General features: G+C 44.2%; 2 protein-coding genes across 5 annotated transcripts in view; one reads left to right on the top strand and one right to left on the bottom strand.

Moving 5' to 3' along the window:
- Positions 1–13,091, bottom strand: part of phf21ab (PHD finger protein 21Ab) — a 31,553-nt gene extending 18,462 nt beyond the window's left edge. For all 3 annotated transcript variants that reach the window (XM_083916110.1, XM_083916111.1, XM_083916112.1), the window contains exons 1-6: positions 12,726–13,091; positions 2,591–2,630; positions 2,353–2,404; positions 1,874–1,963; positions 307–339; positions 117–182 (exon numbers count right to left, since the gene is read on the bottom strand). In XM_083916110.1, the coding sequence (XP_083772236.1) occupies positions 117–182; positions 307–339; positions 1,874–1,963; positions 2,353–2,394 (231 nt within the window). In that variant the 5' untranslated portion in view covers positions 2,395–2,404; positions 2,591–2,630; positions 12,726–13,091. The remainder of the gene's footprint in view (positions 1–116; positions 183–306; positions 340–1,873; positions 1,964–2,352; positions 2,405–2,590; positions 2,631–12,725) is intronic.
- A 7,337-nt stretch (positions 13,092–20,428) lies between these two features.
- Positions 20,429–23,372, top strand: part of nox5 (NADPH oxidase, EF-hand calcium binding domain 5) — a 15,674-nt gene continuing 12,730 nt past the window's right edge. Inside the window, exons 1-4 of one of the 2 annotated variants that reach the window (XM_083916619.1) lie at positions 20,429–20,579; positions 20,671–20,821; positions 20,897–21,107; positions 22,616–22,856. In XM_083916619.1, the coding sequence (XP_083772745.1) occupies positions 20,460–20,579; positions 20,671–20,821; positions 20,897–21,107; positions 22,616–22,856 (723 nt within the window). In that variant the 5' untranslated portion in view covers positions 20,429–20,459. Of the gene's footprint in view, positions 20,580–20,670; positions 21,108–22,615; positions 22,857–23,372 lie in introns of both variants that reach the window. The other variant, XM_083916618.1, reaches the window with a different exon arrangement.

Below are 23,372 nucleotides of genomic sequence, written 5' to 3'. Positions count from 1 at the left end.
TGACGTGTGCACGCTGACGTGTGCACGCTGACGTGTGCACGTTGACGTGTGCACGCTGACGTGTGCACGCTGACGTGTGCACGCTGACGTGTGCACGTTGACGTGTTGGAACGTACCTGTTTCTCACTGAGCGCCGTGATCTTGGCCTGAAGCTCGTGGAGCTGCTTCTTCAGATCTGCGTTCTGAAAACGGCACAAACACAAAACCGTGAGAGGAGGAAGAACTCGTGTGTGTGTGTGTGTGTGTGTGTGTGTGTGTGTGTGTGTGTGTATGTGTGTGTGTGTGTGTGTGAGGGGGGGGCTTCACCTGAGGGTCCTGCTTCATCTGAGCCACCAGCTTCTGCAGAAGGAGAGAGAGAGAGAGAGAGAGAGAGAGAGAGAGAGAGAGAGAGAGAGAGAGAGAGAGAGAGAGAGAGAGAGAGAGAGAGAGAGAGAGAGGGTCACAGTGGCTCCTGCTGGACACGGGGGGAACTACAACCACAGCACCTGCACGACCTTCACTGAAGGCTCATGAAGGTCGTTCAGCAACAATCAGAAAAGGATTCAAATGATAAAAACACACAAAACAAATTAGATGACAATTAGAAACCCAAAAAGATGCAAAATGACTTCACGCTCGTGTAAAGGAGCCGAAATAACGCGGTGATGAAGTGAACTGCAGGAACACACTGATCTAAAAGGTTCTAGGGTCGTTGTTTGGACAGGAAGTAGTATTTTGAAAGAGTTCTGGAGAAGGAAGTAGTATTTTGAAAGGGTTCTGGGGGGAGGAAGTAGTATTTTGAAAGAGTTCTGGAGAAGGAAGTAGTATTTTGAAAGGGTTCTGGGAGGAGGAAGTAGTATTTTGAAAGAGTTCTGGAGAAGGAAGTAGTATTTTGAAAGGGTTCTGGAGAAGGAAGTAGTATTTTTAAAGGGTTCTGGGGGGAGGAAGTAGTATTTTGAAAGAGTTCTGGAGAAGGAAGTAGTATTTTGAAAGGGTTCTGGGAGGAGGAAGTAGTATTTTGAAAGGTTTGTGGAGGAGGAAGTAGTATTTTGAAAGGGTTGTGGAGGAGGAAGTAGTATTTTGTAAGGGTTGTGGGAGGAAGTAGTATTTTGAAAGGGTTGTGGAGGAAGTAGTATTTTGACAGGGTCCGGGAGGAGGAAGTAGTATTTTGAAAGGGTTTTGGAGGAGGAAGTAGTATTTTGAAAGGGTTTTGGAGGAGGAAGTAGTATTTTGAAAGGGTCCTGGGGGGAGGAAATAGTATTTTGAAAGGGTCCTGGGGGGAGGAAGTAGTATTTTGAAAGGGTTGTGGGAGGAGGAAGTAGTATTTTGAAACGGTTGTAGGAGAAGGAAGTAGTATTTTTATGGGGTTGTGGGAGGAGGAAGTAGTATTTTGAAAGGTTTGTGGAGGAGGAAGTAGTATTTTGTAAGGGTTGTGGGAGGAAGTAGTATTTTGAAAGGGTTGTGGAGGAGGAAGTAGTATTTTGTAAGGGTTGTGGGAGGAAGTAGTATTTTGAAAGGGTTGTGGAGGAGGAAGTAGTATTTTGTAAGGGTTGTGGGAGGAAGTAGTATTTTGAAAGGGTTGTGGAGGAAGTAGTATTTTGACAGGGTCCGGGAGGAGGAAGTAGTATTTTGAAAGGGTTTTGGAGGAGGAAGTAGTATTTTGAAAGGGTCCTGGGGGGAGGAAGTAGTATTTTGAAAGGGTTGTGGGAGGAGGAAGTAGTATTTTGAAAGGGTTTTGGAGGAGGAAGTAGTATTTTGAAAGGGTCCTGGGGGGAGGAAGTAGTATTTTGAAAGGGTCCTGGGGGGAGGAAGTAGTATTTTGAAAGGGTTGTGGGGGAGGAAGTAGTATTTTGAAAGGGTCCTGGTGGGAGGAAGTAGTATTTTGAAAGGGTACCTGATGGATCTGGATCTCCACCTTCAGAGCTTCCTGTAACGTCTGTAACTCCATCATGGATCCAGTCAGTCTGTCAGCTGATCGATCAGCCTACACACACACACACACACACACACACACACACACACACACACACACACACACACACACACACACACACACACACACACACACACACACACACACACACACACACACACACACACACACACACACACACACACACACACACACACACACACACACACACACACACACACACACACACACACACACACACACACACACACACACACACACACACACACACACACACACACACACACACACACACACACACACACACACACACACACACACACACACACACACACACACACACACACACGACTCTTTATGAACATCATCATAGCACATTAAAAACTAGAACTCTTATAAATAAATATAAATATTAATATATAAATGTGTGTGTGTTTTACCGTAACAGCGTCTCCAGCAGGAAAAGCATCCAACTGAAGCATTAACGTGCCGCTGAAACAACAACAACAACAACATTATTAATATTATTTATGATCATGATTAAACACAGAGAGAGTCGTGGACGTATGAAAGCTCTAAAGAGGTCGAGCGTCTCTGTGTGTTTATGAAGATTAAAGTGATTTAGTTCAGAATGAAAAGAATCTTTTTATGGATGAAACTTGAATATTCAGGACTCACCGACAGGCGTCAGGACGGACTCCACCTCTGTGCTGCTCTGCTACACAAATACACACACACACACACACACACACACACACACACACACACACACACACACACACACACACACACACACACACACACACACACACACACACACACACACACACACACACACACACACACACACACACACACACACACACACACACACACACACACACACACACACACACACACACACACACACACACACACACACACACACACACACACACACACACACACACACACACACACACACATATTAATATCTTTAACCCTGTCACACACACAAATACATATTTATATTAATAACATAGTATTAACATTAGCCCCGTGACAAACACAACGTTAAAGACATTATTCATATTAAAAACATGAACACGTGTTTTTACTCAAACAGCTTTAAAGACAAACACATGAATTTATGACTGAATCAGAGATTTATAGATAATTATGTATTTATATATTTATATATTTATGTATTTTATAACGCCTTCACCTCAAACACCTCTGGACTTAAATAAGGAAATCTTGTTCTCTCTCCTGCTGAACTCCAGTTTATTCAGACGTGAAATATAATAAACACAGTTTTAATGATGTAATCCACATTTAACTAAAGGTTTAACGACGTCTCAAAACAACTACAAAGAGACACAAAACAACCACAAAGAGACACTAAACAACCACAGAGAGACACAAAACAACTACAAAGAGACATAAAACAACCAAAAAGAGACACAAAACAACTACAAAGAGACACAAAACAACTACAAAGAGACACACAACAACTACAAAGACACACAAAACAACCACAAAGAGACACACAAAACAACCACAAAGAGACACAAAACAACCACAAAGAGACACAAAACAACTACAAAGAGACACAAAACAACTGCAAAGAGACACACAACAACCGCAAAGAGACACAAAACAACCACAAAGAGACACAAAACAACCACAAAGAGACACAAAACATCTACAAAGAGTCACAAAACAACCTCAAAGAGACACAAAACAACCACAAAGAGACACAAAACAACTACAAAGAGACACAAAACAACCACAGAGAGACACAAAACAACTACAAAGAGACACAAAACAACTACAAAGAGACAAAACAACTACAAAGAGACAAAACAACTACAAAGAGACACAAAACAACTACAAAGAGACAAAACAACTACAAAGACACAAAACAACTGCAAAGAGACACACAACAACCACAAAGAGACACAAAACAACCACAGAGAGACACAAAACAACCGCAGAGAGACACAAAACAACTACAAAGACACACAAAACAACTACAAAGAGACACAAAACAACCACAAAGAGACACAAAACAACCACAAAGAGACACAAAACAACCGCAAAGAGACACAAAACAACCAAAAAGAGACACAAAACAACTACAAAGAGACACAAAACAACTACAAAGAGACACACAACAACTACAAAGACACACAAAACAACCACAAAGAGACACAAAACTACTACAAAGAGACACAAAACAACCGCAAAGACACAAAACAACCACAAAGAGACACAAAACAACCACAAAGAGACACTAAACAACCACAGAGAGACACAAAACAACTACAAAGAGACATAAAACAACCAAAAAGAGACACAAAACAACTACAAAGAGACACAAAACAACTACAAAGAGACACACAACAACTACAAAGACACACAAAACAACCACAAAGAGACACACAAAACAACCACAAAGAGACACAAAACAACCACAAAGAGACACAAAACAACTACAAAGAGACACAAAACAACTGCAAAGAGACACACAACAACCGCAAAGAGACACAAAACAACCACAAAGAGACACAAAACAACCACAAAGAGACACAAAACATCTACAAAGAGTCACAAAACAACCTCAAAGAGACACAAAACAACCACAAAGAGACACAAAACAACTACAAAGAGACACAAAACAACCACAGAGAGACACAAAACAACTACAAAGAGACACAAAACAACTACAAAGAGACAAAACAACTACAAAGAGACAAAACAACTACAAAGACACAAAACAACTACAAAGAGACAAAACAACTACAAAGACACAAAACAACTGCAAAGAGACACACAACAACCACAAAGAGACACAAAACAACCACAGAGAGACACAAAACAACCGCAGAGAGACACAAAACAACTACAAAGACACACAAAACAACTACAAAGAGACACAAAACAACCACAAAGAGACACAAAACAACCACAAAGAGACACAAAACAACCGCAAAGAGACACAAAACAACCGCAAAGAGACACAAAACAACTTCAAAGAGACACAAAACAACTACAAAGAGACACAAAACAACCGCAAAGAGACACAAAACAACCGCAAAGAGACACAAAACTACTACAAAGAGACACAAAACAACCGCAAAGACACAAAACAACCACAAAGAGACACAAAACAACCGCAAAGAGACAAAAAACAACTGCAAAGAGACACAAAACAACCGCAAAGAGACACAAAACAACCACAAAGAGACACAAAACAACCACAAAGAGACACAAAACAACTACAAAGAGACACAAAACAACCACAGAGAGACACAAAACAACCACAGAGAGACACAAAACAACTACAAAGAGACAGAAAACAACTACAAAGAGACACAAAACAACCACAAGAGACACAAAACAACCACAAGAGACACAAAACAACTACAAAGAGACACAAAACAACTACAAAGAGACACAAAACAACCACAAAGAGACAAAACAACCACAAAGACACATAACAGCTACAAAGAGACACAAAACAACCGCAAAGAGACACAAAACAACTACAAAGAGACACAAAACAACCGCAAAGAGACACAAAACAACCACAGAGAGACACAAAACAACTACAAAGAGACACAAAACAACCACAAAGAGACACAAAACAACTACAAAGAGACACAAAACAACCACAGAGAGACACAAAACAACCACAGAGAGACACAAAACAACTACAAAGAGACACAAAACTACTACAAAGAGACACAAAACAACCACAAAGACACAAAACAACCGCAAAGAGACACAAAACTACCGCAAAGAGACACAAAACAACTACAAAGAGACACAAAACAACCGCTCAGAGACACAAAACAACCACAAAGAGACACAAAACAACTACAAAGAGACACAAAACAACCACAGAGAGACACAAAACAACTACAAAGAGACACAAAACAACCACAAAGAGACAAAACAACCACAAAGACACAAAACAGCTACAAAGAGACACAAAACAACCGCAAAGAGACACAAAACAACTACAAAGAGACACAAAACAACCGCAAAGAGACACAAAACAACCACAAAGAGACACAAAACACCTACAAAGAGACACAAAACAACCACAAAGAGACACAAAACAACTACAAAGAGACACAAAACAACCGCAAAGAGACACAAAACAACCACAAAGAGACACAAAACACCTACAAAGAGACACAAAACAACCACAAAGAGACAAAAAAACCACAAAGACACATAACAGCTACAAAGAGACACAAAACAACCGCAAAGAGACACAAAACAACTACAAAGAGACACAAAACAACCGCAAAGAGACACAAAACAACCACAAAGAGACACAAAACAACCACAGAGAGACACAAAACAACTACAAAGAGACACCAAACAACCACAGAGACACAAAACAACTACAAAGAGACACAAAACAACCACAGAGAGACACAAAACAACTACAAAGAGACACAAAACAACTACAAAGAGACACAAAACAACCACAAAGACACAAAACTACTACAAAGAGACACAAAACAACCGCAAAGAGACACAAAACAACTACAAAGAGAAACAAAACAACCGCAAAGACACAAAACAACCACAAAGAGACACAAAACAACTACAAAGAGACACAAAACAACCACATAGAGACACAAAACAACTACAAAGAGACACAAAACAACCACAAAGAGACAAAACAACCACAAAGACACAAAACAGCTACAAAGAGACACAAAACAACCGCAAAGAGACACAAAACAACTACAAAGAGACACAAAACAACCGCAAAGAGACACAAAACAACCACAAAGAGACACAAAACAACCACAGAGAGACACAAAACAACTACGAAGAGACCCAAAACAACCACAAAGAGACACAAAACAACTACAAAGAGACATAAAACAACTACAGAGAGACACAAAACAACCACAGAGAGACACAAAACAACCACAAAGAGACACAAAACAACCACAAAAAGACACAAAACAACCACAAAAAGACACAACAACTACAAAGAGACACAAAACAACTACAAAGAGATAAAAAACAACGACAAAGACACAAAACAACCACAAAGACACACAAAACAACTATAAAGACACAAAACAACTACAAAGAGATAAAAAACAACTACAAAGAGACACAAAACAACTACAAAGAGACACAAAACAACCACAAAGAGACACAAAACAACTACAGAGAGACACAAAACAACAACAAAAAGACACAAAACAACCACAAAAAGACACAAAACAACTACAAAGAGACACAAAACAACTACAAAGATACAAAACAACTACAAAGAGACACAAAACAACCACAGAGAGACACAAAACAACCACAGAGACACACAAAACAACCGCAAAGAGACACAAAACAACCACAAAAAGACACAAAACAACTGCATAGAGATAAAAAACAACTACAAAGAGACACAAAACAACCACAGTGACACACAAAACAACCACAAAGAGACACAAAACAACTACACAGACACACAAAATAACCCCAAAGAGACACAAAACAACTACACAGAGACACAAAACAACAACGAAGAGACAAAAAACAACTACAAAGAGACACAAAACAACTACAAAGAGACACAAAACAACCCCAAAGAGACACAAAACAACCACAAAGAGACACAAAACAACCACAAAGAGACACAAAACTACAAAAAGACACAAAACAACTACAAAGATACAAAACAACTACAAAGATACAAAACAACTACAAAGAGACACAAAACAACCACAGAGAGACACAAGTAAACCACTACAAAGAGACACAAAACAACTACAAAGAGACAAAACAACCACAAAGAGACACAAAACGACTACAAAGAGACACAAAACAACCACAAAGAGACACAAAACAACTACAAAGAGACACAAAACAACCACAAAGAGACACAAAACAACTACAAAGAGACACAAAACAACCACAAAGAGACACAAAACAACCACAGAGAGACACAAAACAACCACAGAGAGACACAAAACAACCACAGAGAGACACAAAACAACTACAAAGAGACACAAAACAACTACAAAGAGACACAAAACAACTACAAAGAGACACAAAACAACAGCAAAGAGACACAAGACAACTACAAAGAGACACAAAACAACGACGGCAAAGAGACACACAACGACTACAAAGAGACAAAACAACCACAAAGAGACACAAAATAACTTCAAAGAGACACAAAACAACTACAAAGAGACACAAAACAACTACAAAGAGACACAAAACAACCACAAAGAGACACAAAACAACTACAAAAAGACACAAAACAACCACAGAGAGACACAAAACAACCACAAAGAGACACAAAACAACTACAAAAAGACACAAAACAACCACAGAGAGACACAAAACAACCAAAGAGACACAAATCAACCGCAAAGAGACACAAAACAACCACAGAGAGACACAAAACAACCACAGAGAGACACAAAACAACCACAAAGAGACACAAAACAACCACAGAGAGACACAAAACAACCACAGAGAGACACAAAACAACCACAAAGAGACACAAAACAACCACAGAGAGACACAAAACAGCCACAGAGAGACACAAAACGACTACAAAGAGACACAAAACAACTACAAAGAGACACAAAACAACTACAAAGAGACACAAAACAACTACAAAGAGACACAAAACAACTACAAAGAGACACAAAACAACCACAAAGAGACACAAAACAACTACAAAGAGACACAAAACAACTACAAAGAGACACAAAACAACCACAAAGAGACACAAAACAACTACAAAGAGACACAAAACAACCACAAAGAGACACAAAACAACCACAAAGAGACACAAAACAACCACAGAGAGACACAAAACAACCACAGAGAGACACAAAACAACTACAAAGAGACACAAAACAACTACAAAGAGACACAAAACAACTACAAAGAGACACAAAACAACAGCAAAGAGACACAAGACAACTACAAAGAGACACAAAACAACGACGGCAAAGAGACACACAACGACTACAAAGAGACAAAACAACCACAAAGAGACACAAAATAACTTCAAAGAGACACAAAACAACTACAAAGAGACACAAAACAACCACAAAGAGACACAAAACAACTACAAAAAGACACAAAACAACCACAGAGAGACACAAAACAACCACAAAGAGACACAAAACAACTACAAAAAGACACAAAACAACCACAGAGAGACACAAAACAACCAAAGAGACACAAATCAACCGCAAAGAGACACAAAACAACCACAAAGAGACACAAAACAACCACAGAGAGACACAAAACAACCACAAAGAGACACAAAACAACCACAGAGAGACACAAAACAACCACAGAGAGACACAAAACAACCACAAAGAGACACAAAACAACCACAGAGAGACACAAAACAGCCACAGAGAGACACAAAACGACTACAAAGAGACACAAAACAACTACAAAGAGACACAAAACAACTACAAAGAGACACAAAACAACTACAAAGAGACACAAAACAACTACAAAGAGACACAAAACAACCACAAAGAGACACAAAACAACCACATAGAGACACAAAACAACTACAAACAGACAAAACAACCACAGAGAGACACAAAACAGCCACAGAGAGACACAAAACGACTACAAAGAGACACAAAACAACTACAAAGAGACACAAAACAACTACAAAGAGACACAAAACAACTACAAAGAGACACAAAACAACTACAAAGAGACACAAAACAACCACAAAGAGACACAAAACAACCACATAGAGACACAAAACAACTACAAAGAGACATAAAAGAGAAGTTTCTCTCAGTTTAAAAAGTTTTTAAATCAAAATAAAGAAGATTTGCTCTTTTTCTTCTTCACTCACTGAACATTTTTGACTCTTTTCCTCAGAGACTCAGAGAAACTGCAGATTTAGTTTCCTGCACGTTTGCAGCAGTTTAAAGAAGTCTTATTATTAAAGGTAAACGTTGTTTGTCAGTTCCTCAGCAGCTGAACTGCAGCTTCTCTCCGTGTTCGGAGGTTAAACTCGACTCTGAGCAGCTGAGGAGCAGGAACACGTTTAAAGTCCCAGAAGAACAAAGATCAGAGACTCAAGAACAGTTTCTGGACACTTCTTTAAACTGATGCAGAAGAAGAAAGAGTCCAGGAACAACGTTTAACTTTATTTAAACCAACTTCTTTAAACTGCTGCAAAGTCACAAAAGTGCAGAAAAACTCCAGATTGTGACTGAAGCATGAAGAAATCAGCTGCTCACATCCGAACAAACTGATGCAGGAACAAGAAAGAGTCCAAGAACAGAACAACTAACTTTATAAACCCGACTTCTTTAAACTGCTGCTCTGATGCAAACGTGCAGGAAACTAAAGCTGCAGTTTAAATTGTTTGTTTGATTCTGGAAAACTTGAATTTTTCTTTTTGTGAAGTTTATTTGACACCAGACGAAACAAACAACAACAACAACAACGACAAGAACAACAGCTGTGAAACTGAAATAATCCACATTTACATCCAAATAAACAACAAACAGCAAACAAACAAATGAGAAAAACAACCAGAAACTACTTTAGTCTCATATTTATGGATTTATTTAAAGTCTCTGAACTGAACTCAAACATCTGTTTAAACTTCCTTTAAACTCACTGAGGCTTTTTTATTATTATCAATATTTGTATTAATTCCTGCACACTCTCAGATCTCTGTGATGATCACAGGTGGATCAGTTTAGACAGTTTTCACTTTCTCTAGTTTTTCCTGCACTTTTGCATCAGAGCATCAGTTTAAAGAAGTCTGTTAAATAAAGTTCGACGTTGTTCCTGTGACTCTTTCTTCTTCTGCAGCAGTTTAAATAAAGTTAGTTGTTCGGTTCTTGGACTCTTGGTTGTTCCTGCATCAGTTTGTTGAGACGTGAGCCGTCGTGGCTCCTCTGCTCTCTAACATCACTCACAGCTGCTTCTGCTCCACTTTCACACTTTCTACACTTTTAATGTGCAGGAGAAGAAAGAAAGAGGAAATCAAAGCTCCTGAGGAACTGAGGAACAACATTTAACTTTATTAAATCAACTTCTTTAAACTGATGCACTGATGCAAAAGTGCAGAAATAAGACTAAAGTGTGAAACTAAAGCTGCAGTTTGGTTTGATTCTTTGTCTCAAACTTGTTTTATTTTGAAAAACTTGAACATTTCTTCATGCTTCAGTCACATTTGTGAGTTTTCATCAGTGCAGCACTTTAATAAAGTTGATTCACTAAAGTCCAATGTTCTGTTCTTGGACTTTAAACGTGTTCCTGCTCCTCAGCTGCTCAGGGTCGAGTTTCACCTCTGAACACAGAGAAAAGCTGCAGTTCAGCTCCTGAAGAACTGACGAACAACATGAAACTTTATTAAACTGAGTTCTTTAAACTGCTGCTCTGATGCAAAAGTGCAGGAAAAGACTCAAATGTTCAGTGAGTGAAGAATAAAAAGAGCAAATCTTCTTTATTTTGCTTTAAAAACAACTTCAGAAACATCAGAAATCATCAGGTTCACACAGCGTTAGCATCATTAGCATTAGCATCTTTATTATTATTGTTATTGTTTTTTGCTGCTCTGCATCTTTACAGATTAAACTAATACTTAAACATTAAAGATGCACTTTTATCGGTTTATCAAAGGTTTTTTCTGATGAAAGCAAAAATAAAAGTGCAGAAAAAGAAAAAAGCTGCACTTTGGTTTGTTTCTTTGTCTCAAACTTGTTTTATTTTGAAAAACTTGAACATTTCTTCTTGTTTCATCACTTTCTGGAGTTTTTCTGCACATTTGTGACTTTTTCATCAGTGACACAGAAAAAACTGCAGCTTTATTTTCACACTTTAGTCTTCCCTGCACTTTGCATCAGTTTAAAGAAGTCAGTTTAATAAAGTCAAATGTTCTGTCCCTGGACTTTAAACGTGTCTCGGGTCAAAGTTGCACTGTTCCTGCTCCTCGGCTGCAGAACTGTTCCCGGAGCCTCGGTGTGGAAGGGCAAACGGAGCCGGTTCATTGCGGTGATCGCTCCCCGGGTGGGACGCACAGTTATGGGGCCAAACTTCCAGCCGTGCCGCCGCAGAGGGGCCCGAGAAAAGGAGCTAAAATGGAGGTTTTTCAAGATGAGAGCGGGGAAAGTGTGTTTGTGTGTGTGTTGTTGTGTTGTTGTAAATGTTTCAGGAGCTTCTGTTTTGAGGCCGAGCGCAGCTGCGACCTGAGCCGGGGACAGAAGCACCGGAGAGCCGCGCAGGGCCCGAGTCCAGCCCCGGAAACACCCGGAGAAGCGGCCAGAGCGGCGTCAGAGCTCCGGGAGCCGAGGGACCGTTCCCGGAGAACCAGTGGATGATGCTAGCAGCGTTAGCCGCTAGCATGCTAACTGCTAGGTGCTAACAGCCCCACACACACACACACACACACACACACACACACACACTCTCTCTCTCACTCTCACACACTCTCACACACACACACACGCGCGTAACTCCCATCAAAGACACGATAAAGAGCAACATTGTAGCGCGCGGGGGGCACATGAAAGCGGCGCGTGAAGGGCCGGACGCCATCTTCCCCGCGGAGCGGACGGCGGCCGCTCGGGTCCAAGTTGCCTCGCTCGGGCCCCTCGTCCTCCACAACATCAACTCCTCAGAATAAGAACCGGAGCAGCTCACACACACACACACACGGACACACACTCACACACGGACGACACACACCTGTCCTGCCCGCGGACACACACACACACGCGCGCGGACACACACAGGTGAAGTTTGAGGCGGATTAAAGTTGTGAAATAAAGAAACGAGGACTCACTTCTCACTGCTCCTCCTCCTCCGCAGCAGCAGCAGCAGCAGCAGCGGCGGCGGCGGCAGCGGCGGCGGCGGCAGCTCGGTCCTCCTCCGCGGGATTAATTAAATATATATTTAGGTAAGAAGCCGATCCGCGGCGGGATACAGCGGCGTGTGAGCAGTCCCGGCGCCCTCCGGTCCCCGCGGAGCGTCCTCGGGGTCGTGATCGGTGTTTTTTCGGAGGCAAACGCGTAAAAACGGGAGAAAACTGAAGCTCCAAAACAAGAAGAACTCTTCTTCAGTCTCATTCAAGGCTCAGCAGCCGCAGCACAGCCGCAGATCCCTGCGCCGCGGAAGCTGTGGACGGGAGGGGGGGCACCGACCAAACTACGGGAATGCGCGGATCCGCGACGAACCCACCGGTGTTTGCGCGTGCTGCCGTTAAAGTGAGGGAGATCGGAGCGATCGGCGGCGCGAGGGGCCGCGGGAAAGGTTGTTTGGGGAGCGGACTAGTTTTTCGTGGCGGTGCGGCGAATTTATTTCACTTTGCCTAAGGAACGGCGGTGATGCGGCTCCCATTGCCTAGGGAAAAAACCCGGATGTTGTAAAGTCAGTGAAACTCTACACACACACACACACACACACACACAGGGACAGACACACACACACACACACACACACACACAGGGACAGACACACACACACACACACACACACACACACACACACACACAGGGACAGACACACACACACACACACACAAGAGACACACACACACACACAAGAGACACACACACACACACACAAGAGACACAGACACACACACACACACACAGGGACAGATACACACACACACACACACACACACAAGACACACACACACACAAGAGACACACACACACACACACACACAGGGACAGACACACACACAGGGAGACACACAGACACACACACACACACACACAGGGACAGACACACACACAGGGAGACACACACACACAAGAGACACACACACACACACACACAGGGACAAACAGACACACACACACACACACACAAGACACACAGGGACAGACACACACACACACACACACAGGGACAGACACACACACACACAGGGACAGACACACACACACACAGGGACACACAGACACACACACACAGGGACAGACACACACACACACAGAGACACACAGACACACACACACAGGGACAGACACACGCACACACAGGGACAGACACACACAAACACAGGGACACACACACACAGGGACAGACACACACACACAGACACACACACACACTACCACACACACACACACACAGGGACAGACACACACACACACACACACACAAGAGACACACACACACAGGGACAGACACACACACACAGACACACACACACACAGGGACAGACACACACACACATACACAGGGACAGACACACACACACACACAGAGACACACACACACAGGGACAGACACACACAAACAAACACACACATTATTAATTAGAGAGAATGCAGCTTTAAGTGGAGTCTCCTCCTGCTGGACATTAGAGAGAATGCAGCTTTAAGTGGAGTCTCCTCCTGCTGGACATTAGAGAGAATGCAGCTTTAAGTGGAGTCTCCTCCTGCTGGACATTAGAGAGAATGCAGCTTTAAGTGGAGTCTCCTCCTGCTGGACATTAGAGAGAATGCAGCTTTAAGTGGAGTCTCCTCCTGCTGGACATTAGAGAGAATGCAGCTTTAAGTGGAGTCTCCTCCTGCTGGACATTAGAGAGAATGCAGCTTTAAGTGGAGTCTCCTCCTGCTGGACATTAGAGAGAATGCAGCTTTAAGTGGACATTAGAGAGAATGCAGCTTTAAGTGGAGTCTCCTCCTGCTGGACATTAGAGAGAATGCAGCTTTAAGTGGAGTCTCCTCCTGCTGGACATTAGAGAGAATGCAGCTTTAAGTGGACTGAACGGAATGAGAACGAGGATCTGGACCCCTGAGGAGGATCTGGACCCCTGAAAAGGAGGATCTGGACCCCTGAGGAAGATCTGGACCCCTGAGGAGGATCTGGACCCCTGAGGAAGATCTGGACCCCTGAGGAGGATCTGGACCCCTGAGGAGGACCTGGACCCATGAGGAGGATATGGACCCCTGAGAAGGATCTGGACCCCTGAGGAGGATCTGGACCCCTGAGGAAGATCTGGACCCCTGAGGAGGATCTGGACCCCTGAGGAAGATCTGGACCCCTGAGGAGGATCTGGACCCCTGAGGAGGACCTGGACCCATGAGGAGGATATGGACCCCTGAGAAGGATCTGGACCCATGAGAACGAGGATCTGGACCCCTGAGGAGGATCTGGACCCCTGAGGAGGACCTGGACCCCTGAGGAAGATCTGGACCCCTGAGGAGGATCTGGACCCCTGAGGAGGACCTGGACCCCTGAGCAGGATCTGGACCCCTGAGGAGGACCTGGACCCCTGAGGAGGATCTGCACCCCTGAGGAGGATCTGGACCCCTGAGGAAGATCTGGACCCCTGGCGAGGACCTGGACCCCTGAGGAGGATCTGCACCCCTGAGGAGGATCTGGACCCCTGAGGAGGATCTGGACCCATGAGGAGGATCTGGACCCCTGAGGAGGATCTGGACCCCTGAGGAGGATCTGGACCCCTGAGGAGGATCTGGACCCATGAGGAGGATATGGACCCCTGAGAAGGATCTGGACCCATGAGAACGAGGATCTGGACCCCTGAGGAGGATCTGGACCCCTGAGGAGGATCTGCACCCCTGAGGAGGATCTGGACCCCTGAGGAGGATCTGCACCCCTGAGGAGGATCTGGACCCCTGAGGAGGATCTGGACCCCTGAGGAGGATCTGGACCCATGAGGAGGATATGGACCCCTGAGAAGGATCTGGACCCATGAGAACGAGGATCTGGACCCCTGAGGAGGATCTGGACCCCTGAGGAGGATCTGGACCCCTGAGGAGGACCTGGACCCCCTGAGGAAGATCTGGACCCCTGACGAGGACCTGGACCCCTGAGGAGGACCTGGACCCCTGAGGAAGATCTGGACCCCTGAGGAGGATCTGGACCCCTGAGGAGGATCTGGACCCCTGAGGAGGATCTGGACCCCTGAGGAGGTCCTGGACCCCTGAGGAGGACCTGGACCCCCTGACCCAGTGTAAAATGTTCCTGTGTTCAGAGAGAAGCAGCAGCTGCGTTGAAGGAGCGATGCATTGTGGGAAACTGAGTCCCGGGTGCTCAGAGACGAGGAGCTGTCACCTGCAGCTGACGCCGGCGCTGAGGCGCAGAGGACGAAGAGGAGCAGCAGACGCACCGGAGCCGAGGACGAGGCAGCAGCAGCAGGTTAGAGTCCAGACACACACACACACACACACAGAGACACACACACACACACACAGACACACACACAGACACACACACACACACACACACACACAGACAGACACACACACACACACACACAGAGAGAGAGACACACACATACACACACACACACAGAGAGAGACACACACACACACACAGACACAAACACACACACAGAGACACAAACACACACACAGACACACACACACACACACAGAGAGAGACACACACACAGACACACACACACACACACAGAGACACACACACACACACACAGACACACACACAGACACACACACACACACACACACACAGAGACACACACAGACACACAGAGACACACACACAGACACACACACACACAGAGACACACAGACACACACACACAGACACACACACACACACAGAGACACACACACACACACAGACACACACACACACACAGAGACACACACACACACACACACAGAGACACACACAGACACACACAGTCTTTCTTTATTAATTATAAATATACACATCTATTAATATTGTGTCATTTCTGTGTGAAACAGTTAAAAAAAACATAAACAAAGATGTAAGATTATTAAAGTGTTTCATATTTTACTGGAGGAAAACAACAATAATAATATTAATAATAATATTAATAATAATAATAATAATAATAATAATCAGAATCAGAAACCTTTGATGTTTGACGCAGACGGGAAATTCTTTTGTCGCAGCAGAAACAAAAAATTACAAAATAAGATAAAAAATAACAAAAATAAAGTTCAATTTAAAAAGGGAAGAAATGGAAATAGACACAAATACACATATTCACATGATGTGGTGACATGTAGAAGAAGAAGAATTACTTTATTTTTATCCCACACGGGGAAATTGAATTTTTTCACTCTTATTATTATACATGTTACACACACAGGCCCGAAATACACACATGCACAAACAGGACCTATACATGCAATTAAGGAGAGATGTTAGAGCGAGGGGGCTGCCAGTGTTGGGGGTTCGGTGCCTTGCTCAACAGCACCTCGGCAGTGCCAAGGAGATGAACTGGCACCTCTGCAGCCACCAGTCCAAGCTCCATACATGGTCCACACAGGGACTTGAACCAGCGACCCTACGGTTCCCAGCCAAGTCACCTCTGGACTGAGCTGCTGCCGCCCCAACAACAACAATAACAACAATAACAACAATAATATTTAAAATGTTGTTAATTTAATTTTAAACTTCCTTCACTTTGTTCTGTTTTGTTTGGTTTCGTTGCAAATTAGCTTCAATAAAAGCACCAGAATTATTATTATTATTAATATTGATATTATTATTAATATTGTTGTTATTATTATTGTTATAATTATTATTATTGTTGTTATTAGTAATATTGACATTATTATTAATATTGTTATTATTATTGTTATAATTATTATTATTGTTTTTATTAGTAATATTGTTATTGTTATTGTTGTTGTTGTTGGGAAATTAAAACATTTAAAGTTATTATCTCCAGTTACATTTTTTATTATTATCCAGTAAAAATGTTTTTTTTCAGAATGTTTTTAAAGTGAGAACGTAAAAGTTTAAACACACAAATATATTTAATATAACTTGTTATTATTATTATTATTATTATTATTATTGTTATTATTATGAGTCCTGTGAGCAGCGTCAGGGTTGAAGGTAAAAGTTATTAAACTATTTTCTGTTTTTTAAAGGATCAGAAAATAAAAACAAGGAGCTTCACAGACGATCCGGAGCCAGAACAGCACCGACGGTTCTGTGTGCTGAGACGATCCGGAGCCAGAACAGCACCGACGGTTCTGTGTGCTGAGACGATCAGGAGCCAGAACAGCACCGACGGTTCTGTGTGCTGAGGCGATCAGGAGCCAGAACAGCACCGACGGTTCTGTGTGCTGAGGCGATCCGGAGCCAGAACAGCACCGACGGTTCTGTGTGCTGAGACGATCAGGAGCCAGAACAGCACCGACGGTTCTGTGTGCTGAGGCGATCAGGAGCCAGAACAGCACCGACGGTTCTGTGTGCTGAGGCGATCAGGAGCCAGAACAGCACCGACGGTTCTGTGTGCTGAGGCGATCAGGAGCCAGAACAGCACCGACGGTTCTGTGTGCTGAGGCGATCAGGAGCCAGAACAGCACCGACGGTTCTGTGTGCTGAGGCGATCAGGAGTCAGAACAGCACCGACGGTTCTGTGTGTGCTGAGGCGATCAGGAGCCAGAACAGCACCGACGGTTCTGTGTGCTGAGGCGATCAGGAGCCAGAACAGCACCGACGGTTCTGTGTGCTGAGACGATCAGGAGCCAGAACAGCACCGACGGTTCTGTGTGCTGAGGCGATCCGGAGCCAGAACAGCACCGACGGTTCTGTGTGCTGAGACGATCAGGAGCCAGAACAGCACCGACGGTTCTGTGTGCTGAGGCGATCAGGAGCCAGAACAGCACCGACGGTTCTGTGTGCTGAGGCGATCAGGAGCCAGAACAGCACCGACGGTTCTGTGTGCTGAGGCGATCAGGAGCCAGAACAGCACCGACGGTTCTGTGTGCTGAGGCGATCAGGAGTCAGAACAGCACCGACGGTTCTGTGTGTGCTGAGGCGATCAGGAGCCAGAACAGCACCGACGGTTCTGTGTGCTGAGGCGATCAGGAGCCAGAACAGCACCGACGGTTCTGTGTGCTGAGACGATCAGGAGCCAGAACAGCACCGACGGTTCTGTGTGCTGAGGCGATCAGGAGTCAGAGCAGCACCAACGGTTCTGTGTGTGCTGAGGCGATCAGGAGCCAGAACAGCACCGACGGTTCTGTGTGCTGAGACGATCAGGAGCCAGAACAGCACCGACGGTTCTGTGTGTGCTGAGACGATCAGGAGTCAGAACAGCACCGACGGTTCTGTGTGCGCTGAGGCGATCAGGAGCCAGAACAGCACCGACGGGTCTGTGTGCGCTGAGGCGATCAGGAGCCAGAACAGCACCGACGGTTCTGTGTGTGCTGAGGCGATCAGGAGCCAGAACAGCACCGACGGTTCTGTGTGTGCTGAGGCGATCAGGAGTCAGAACATCACCGACGGTTCTGTGCGCGCTGAGGCGATCAGGAGCCAGAACAGCACCGACGGTTCTGTGTGTGCTGAGGCGATCAGGAGCCAGAACAGCACCGACGGTTCTGTGTGCTGAGGCGATCAGGAGCCAGAACAGCACCGACGGTTCTGTGTGCTGAGGCGATCAGGGGCCAGAACAGCACCGACGGTTCTGTGAGCTGAGGCGATCAGGGGCCAGAACAGCACCGACGGTTCTGTGTGCTGAGGCGATCCGGAGCCAGAACAGCACCGACGGTTCTGTGTGTGCTGAGGTGATCAGGAACCAGAACAGCACCGACGGTTCTGTGTGCTGAGGCGATCAGGAGCCAGAACAGCACCGACGGTTCTGTGTGCTGAGACGATCAGGAGCCAGAACAGCACCGACGGTTCTGTGTGCTGAGGCGATCAGGAGCCAGAACAGCACCGACGGTTCTGTGTGCTGAGGTGATCAGGAACCAGAACAGCACCGACGGTTCTGTGTGCTGAGGCGATCAGGAGTCAGAACAGCACCGACGGTTCTGTGTGTGCTGAGGCGATCAGGAGTCAGAACAGCACCGACGGTTCTGTGTGCTGAGGTGATCAGGAGCCAGAACAGCACCGACGGTTCTGTGTGTGCTGAGGTGATCAGGAACCAGAACAGCACCGACGGTTCTGTGTGCTGAGGCGATCAGGAGTCAGAACAGCACCGACGGTTCTGTGTGCTGAGGTGATCAGGAACCAGAACAGCACCGACGGTTCTGTGTGCTGAGGCGATCAGGAGTCAGAACAGCACCGACGGTTCTGTGTGTGCTGAGGCGATCAGGAGCCAGAACAGCACCGACGGTTCTGTGTGCTGAGGCAATCAGGAGCCAGAACAGCACCGACGGTTCTGTGTGTGCTGAGACGATCCGGAGCCAGAACAGCACCGACGGTTCTGTGTGCTGAGGCGATCCGGAGCCAGAACAGCACCGACGGTTCTGTGTGCTGAGGCGATCAGGAGCCAGAACAGCACCGACGGTTCTGTGTGCTGAGGCGATCAGGAGCCAGAACAGCACCGACGGTTCTGTGTGCTGAGACGATCAGGAGCCAGAACAGCACCGACGGTTCTGTGTGTGCTGAGGTGATCCGGAGCCAGAACAGCACCGACGGTTCTGTGTGCTGAGGCGATCAGGAGCCAGAACAGCACCGACGGTTCTGTGTGTGCTGAGACAATCAGGAGCCAGAACCTGCTCCTTCGGGCCGGGCCGTGTGCAGCCGGGCCGTGTGCAGCCGGGCCGTGTGCAGCCGGGCCGTGTGCAGCCGGGCCGCCGTCATGAGTCTGGACGAGGACGCCCGCTGGCTGGAGTGGGTCACCAAACAGTTCGAGAGCATCGCCGGGGACGACAAGGAGATCGACCTGGACGAGTTTAAGACGGCGCTCAAGGTCAAAGAGGTGACGGGACTCGAACACGCCACAGGACGGCATCAGACATGAAAGTCCTTTGTCCTCAGACGTGTGTTGTAACGTGTGTTTTTCCGTGCAGTCGTTCTTCGCCGAGCGTTTCTTCGCGCTGTTCGATTCCGACGGCAGCGCCTCCATCAGCCTGGACGAGCTGCTGGAGGCGCTGGACCTCCTGATCCACGGCAGCGAGACGGACAAGCTCAAGTTCCTGTTCCAGGTGTACGACGTGGACGGTCAGTGCCCCCGCCCCCGCAGGACGTCCCCGTGCCCGTCTGTCTCAGGTGAACTCAGTGTGTGTCTGTCCACAGGCAGCGGCTCCATCGACCCCGACGAGCTGCGGACGGTGCTGAAGTCGTGTCTGCGTGAGAGCGCCATCTCGCTGCCCGAGGAGAAGCTGGACGACCTGACGCTGGCGCTGTTCGAGTCCGCAGACAAAGACAACAGCGGCTCCATCACCTTCGAGGAGCTCAAGGCCGAGCTGGAGAACTTCCCCGAGGTGATGGAGAACCTCACCATCAGGTGGGAGAGACGTTTATTAATAATTATTACTAATAACTATATTATTAATATATGTTTAAAGTTATTATTAATAACAAAAACTATGGTTATGTTCACTGTTATTTCACCATCAGGTGGGAGAGACGTTTATTAATAACTATATTATTAATATTAATATATATATGTTTACTGTTATTACTAATAACAATAACTATATTATTAATATTAATATATGTTTACTGTTATTTCACCATCAGGTGGGAGAGACGTCTATTAATAACTATATTATTAATATTAATATATATATGTTTACTGTTATTACTAATAACAATAACTATATTATTAATATTAATAACAATAACTTTATTAATCAGAGGTATGTTTACTGTTATTAATAACTAATAATATAATATTAATATATATATATTTACTGTTATTACTAATAACAATAACTATATTATTAATAACTAATACTATAATATTAATATATGTTTACTGTTATTTCACCATCAGGTGGGAGAGCGGCCGCTGGTTAGGGTTAATATTAATAACTATATTATTGATATTAATATATATATGTCTACTGTTATTACTAATAACAATAACTATATTATTAATATATGTTTAAAGTTATTATAAATAACAAAAACTATGGTTATGTTTACTGTTATTTCACCATCAGGTGGGAGAGACGTTTACTGTTGTTACTAATAACTATAATATTAATATTAATAACTAATAATATAATATTAATATATATATATTTACTGTTATTACTTATAACAATAACTATATTATTAATATTAATAACAACAACTTTATTATTCAGAGGTATGTTTAATGTTATTTCACCATCAGGTGGGAGAGCGGCCGCGCTGACCGTCCTGTTATAAGTTATTATTAATAACTAATAACTATAATATTAATATATGCATGTTTGCTGTTATTATTAATAACAAAAACGATATTAATCAGAGGTATTTTAACTGTTATTTTTTTTATTATTGATAATAATTATAGTTATTTTTACTGTTATTCTTTGTTATTTATTTTAATATAATTTTAATTATTTTATTTTATTATTATTAAAAACAATATCAATCATAGTTATTTTTTACTGTTATTTGTTATTAGTGATTTTAATATTATTATAATTAATTTTAATCTGTTATTGTTGATACCAATGATAATAATATTTATTTTACTGTTTTTTAATTATTATTATTTTATCATCCTAATTATTAATATTATTTATTAGAATTTAATATTAAGTGTTTATTTATTTATTTAGTATTTATTATTCCTGCTGATTCATTTTCAAACCTGTAACAATAATAATATTATTATTAAAAAAATAATAATATTATTTTTAATAATAATAACAATAATAACCATGACCCGGTCCCTGACCCGGTCCATGACCCGGCCCGTGACCCGGCCCGTGACCCGGCCCGTGACCCGGTCCATGACCCGGTCCCTGACCCGGTCCATAACCCGGTCCCTGTGCTCCTCCCCCCCCTCCCCCTCAGTGCAGCGAACTGGCTGAAGCCCCCGGAGGCGGAGCAGCGGCGGCGGCGGCGCGCCCCGCGGTACCTGACCCGCGCCTACTGGCACAACAACAGCCGCAAGCTGCTCTTCCTGGTTCTGTACGCGGGCCTCAACCTGCTGCTGTTCACCGGCGCCGCGCTGCAGCACCGCGGCGGCGGCGCCTGCTTCATGGTGGCCAAGGGCTGCGGCCAGGGCCTCAACTTCAACTGCACCTTCATCATGGTACGGCCCGCACCTTCACAATAAAAGCATCATACATAATAAAAGGGCCAGGGCCTCAACTTCAACTGCACCTTCATCATGGTACGGCCCGCACCTTCACAATAAAAGCATCATACATAATAATCAAAGGGCCAGGGCCTCAACTTCAACTGCACCTTCATCATGGTACGGCCCGCACCTTCACAATAAAAGCATGATAATAATAATAATAATCAAAGGGCCAGGGCCTCAACTTCAACTGCACCTTCATCATGGTACGGCCCGCACCTTCACAATAAAAGCATCATACATAATAATCAAAGGGCCAGGGCCTCAACTTCAACTGCACCTTCATCATGGTACGGCCCGCACCTTCACAATAAAAGCATCATACATAATAATCAAAGGGCCAGGGCCTCAACTTCAACTGCACCTTCATCATGGTACGGCCCGCACCTTCACAATAAAAGCATCATACATAATAATAATAAAAGGGCCAGGGCCTCAACTTCAACTGCACCTTCATCATGGTACGGC

Source organism: Echiichthys vipera (genome assembly GCF_963691815.1).
Source record: "Echiichthys vipera genome assembly, chromosome: 7".
Taxonomy (NCBI): Eukaryota; Metazoa; Chordata; class Actinopteri; order Perciformes; family Trachinidae; genus Echiichthys; species Echiichthys vipera.
This window is presented reverse-complemented; position numbering and strand designations above follow the sequence as displayed.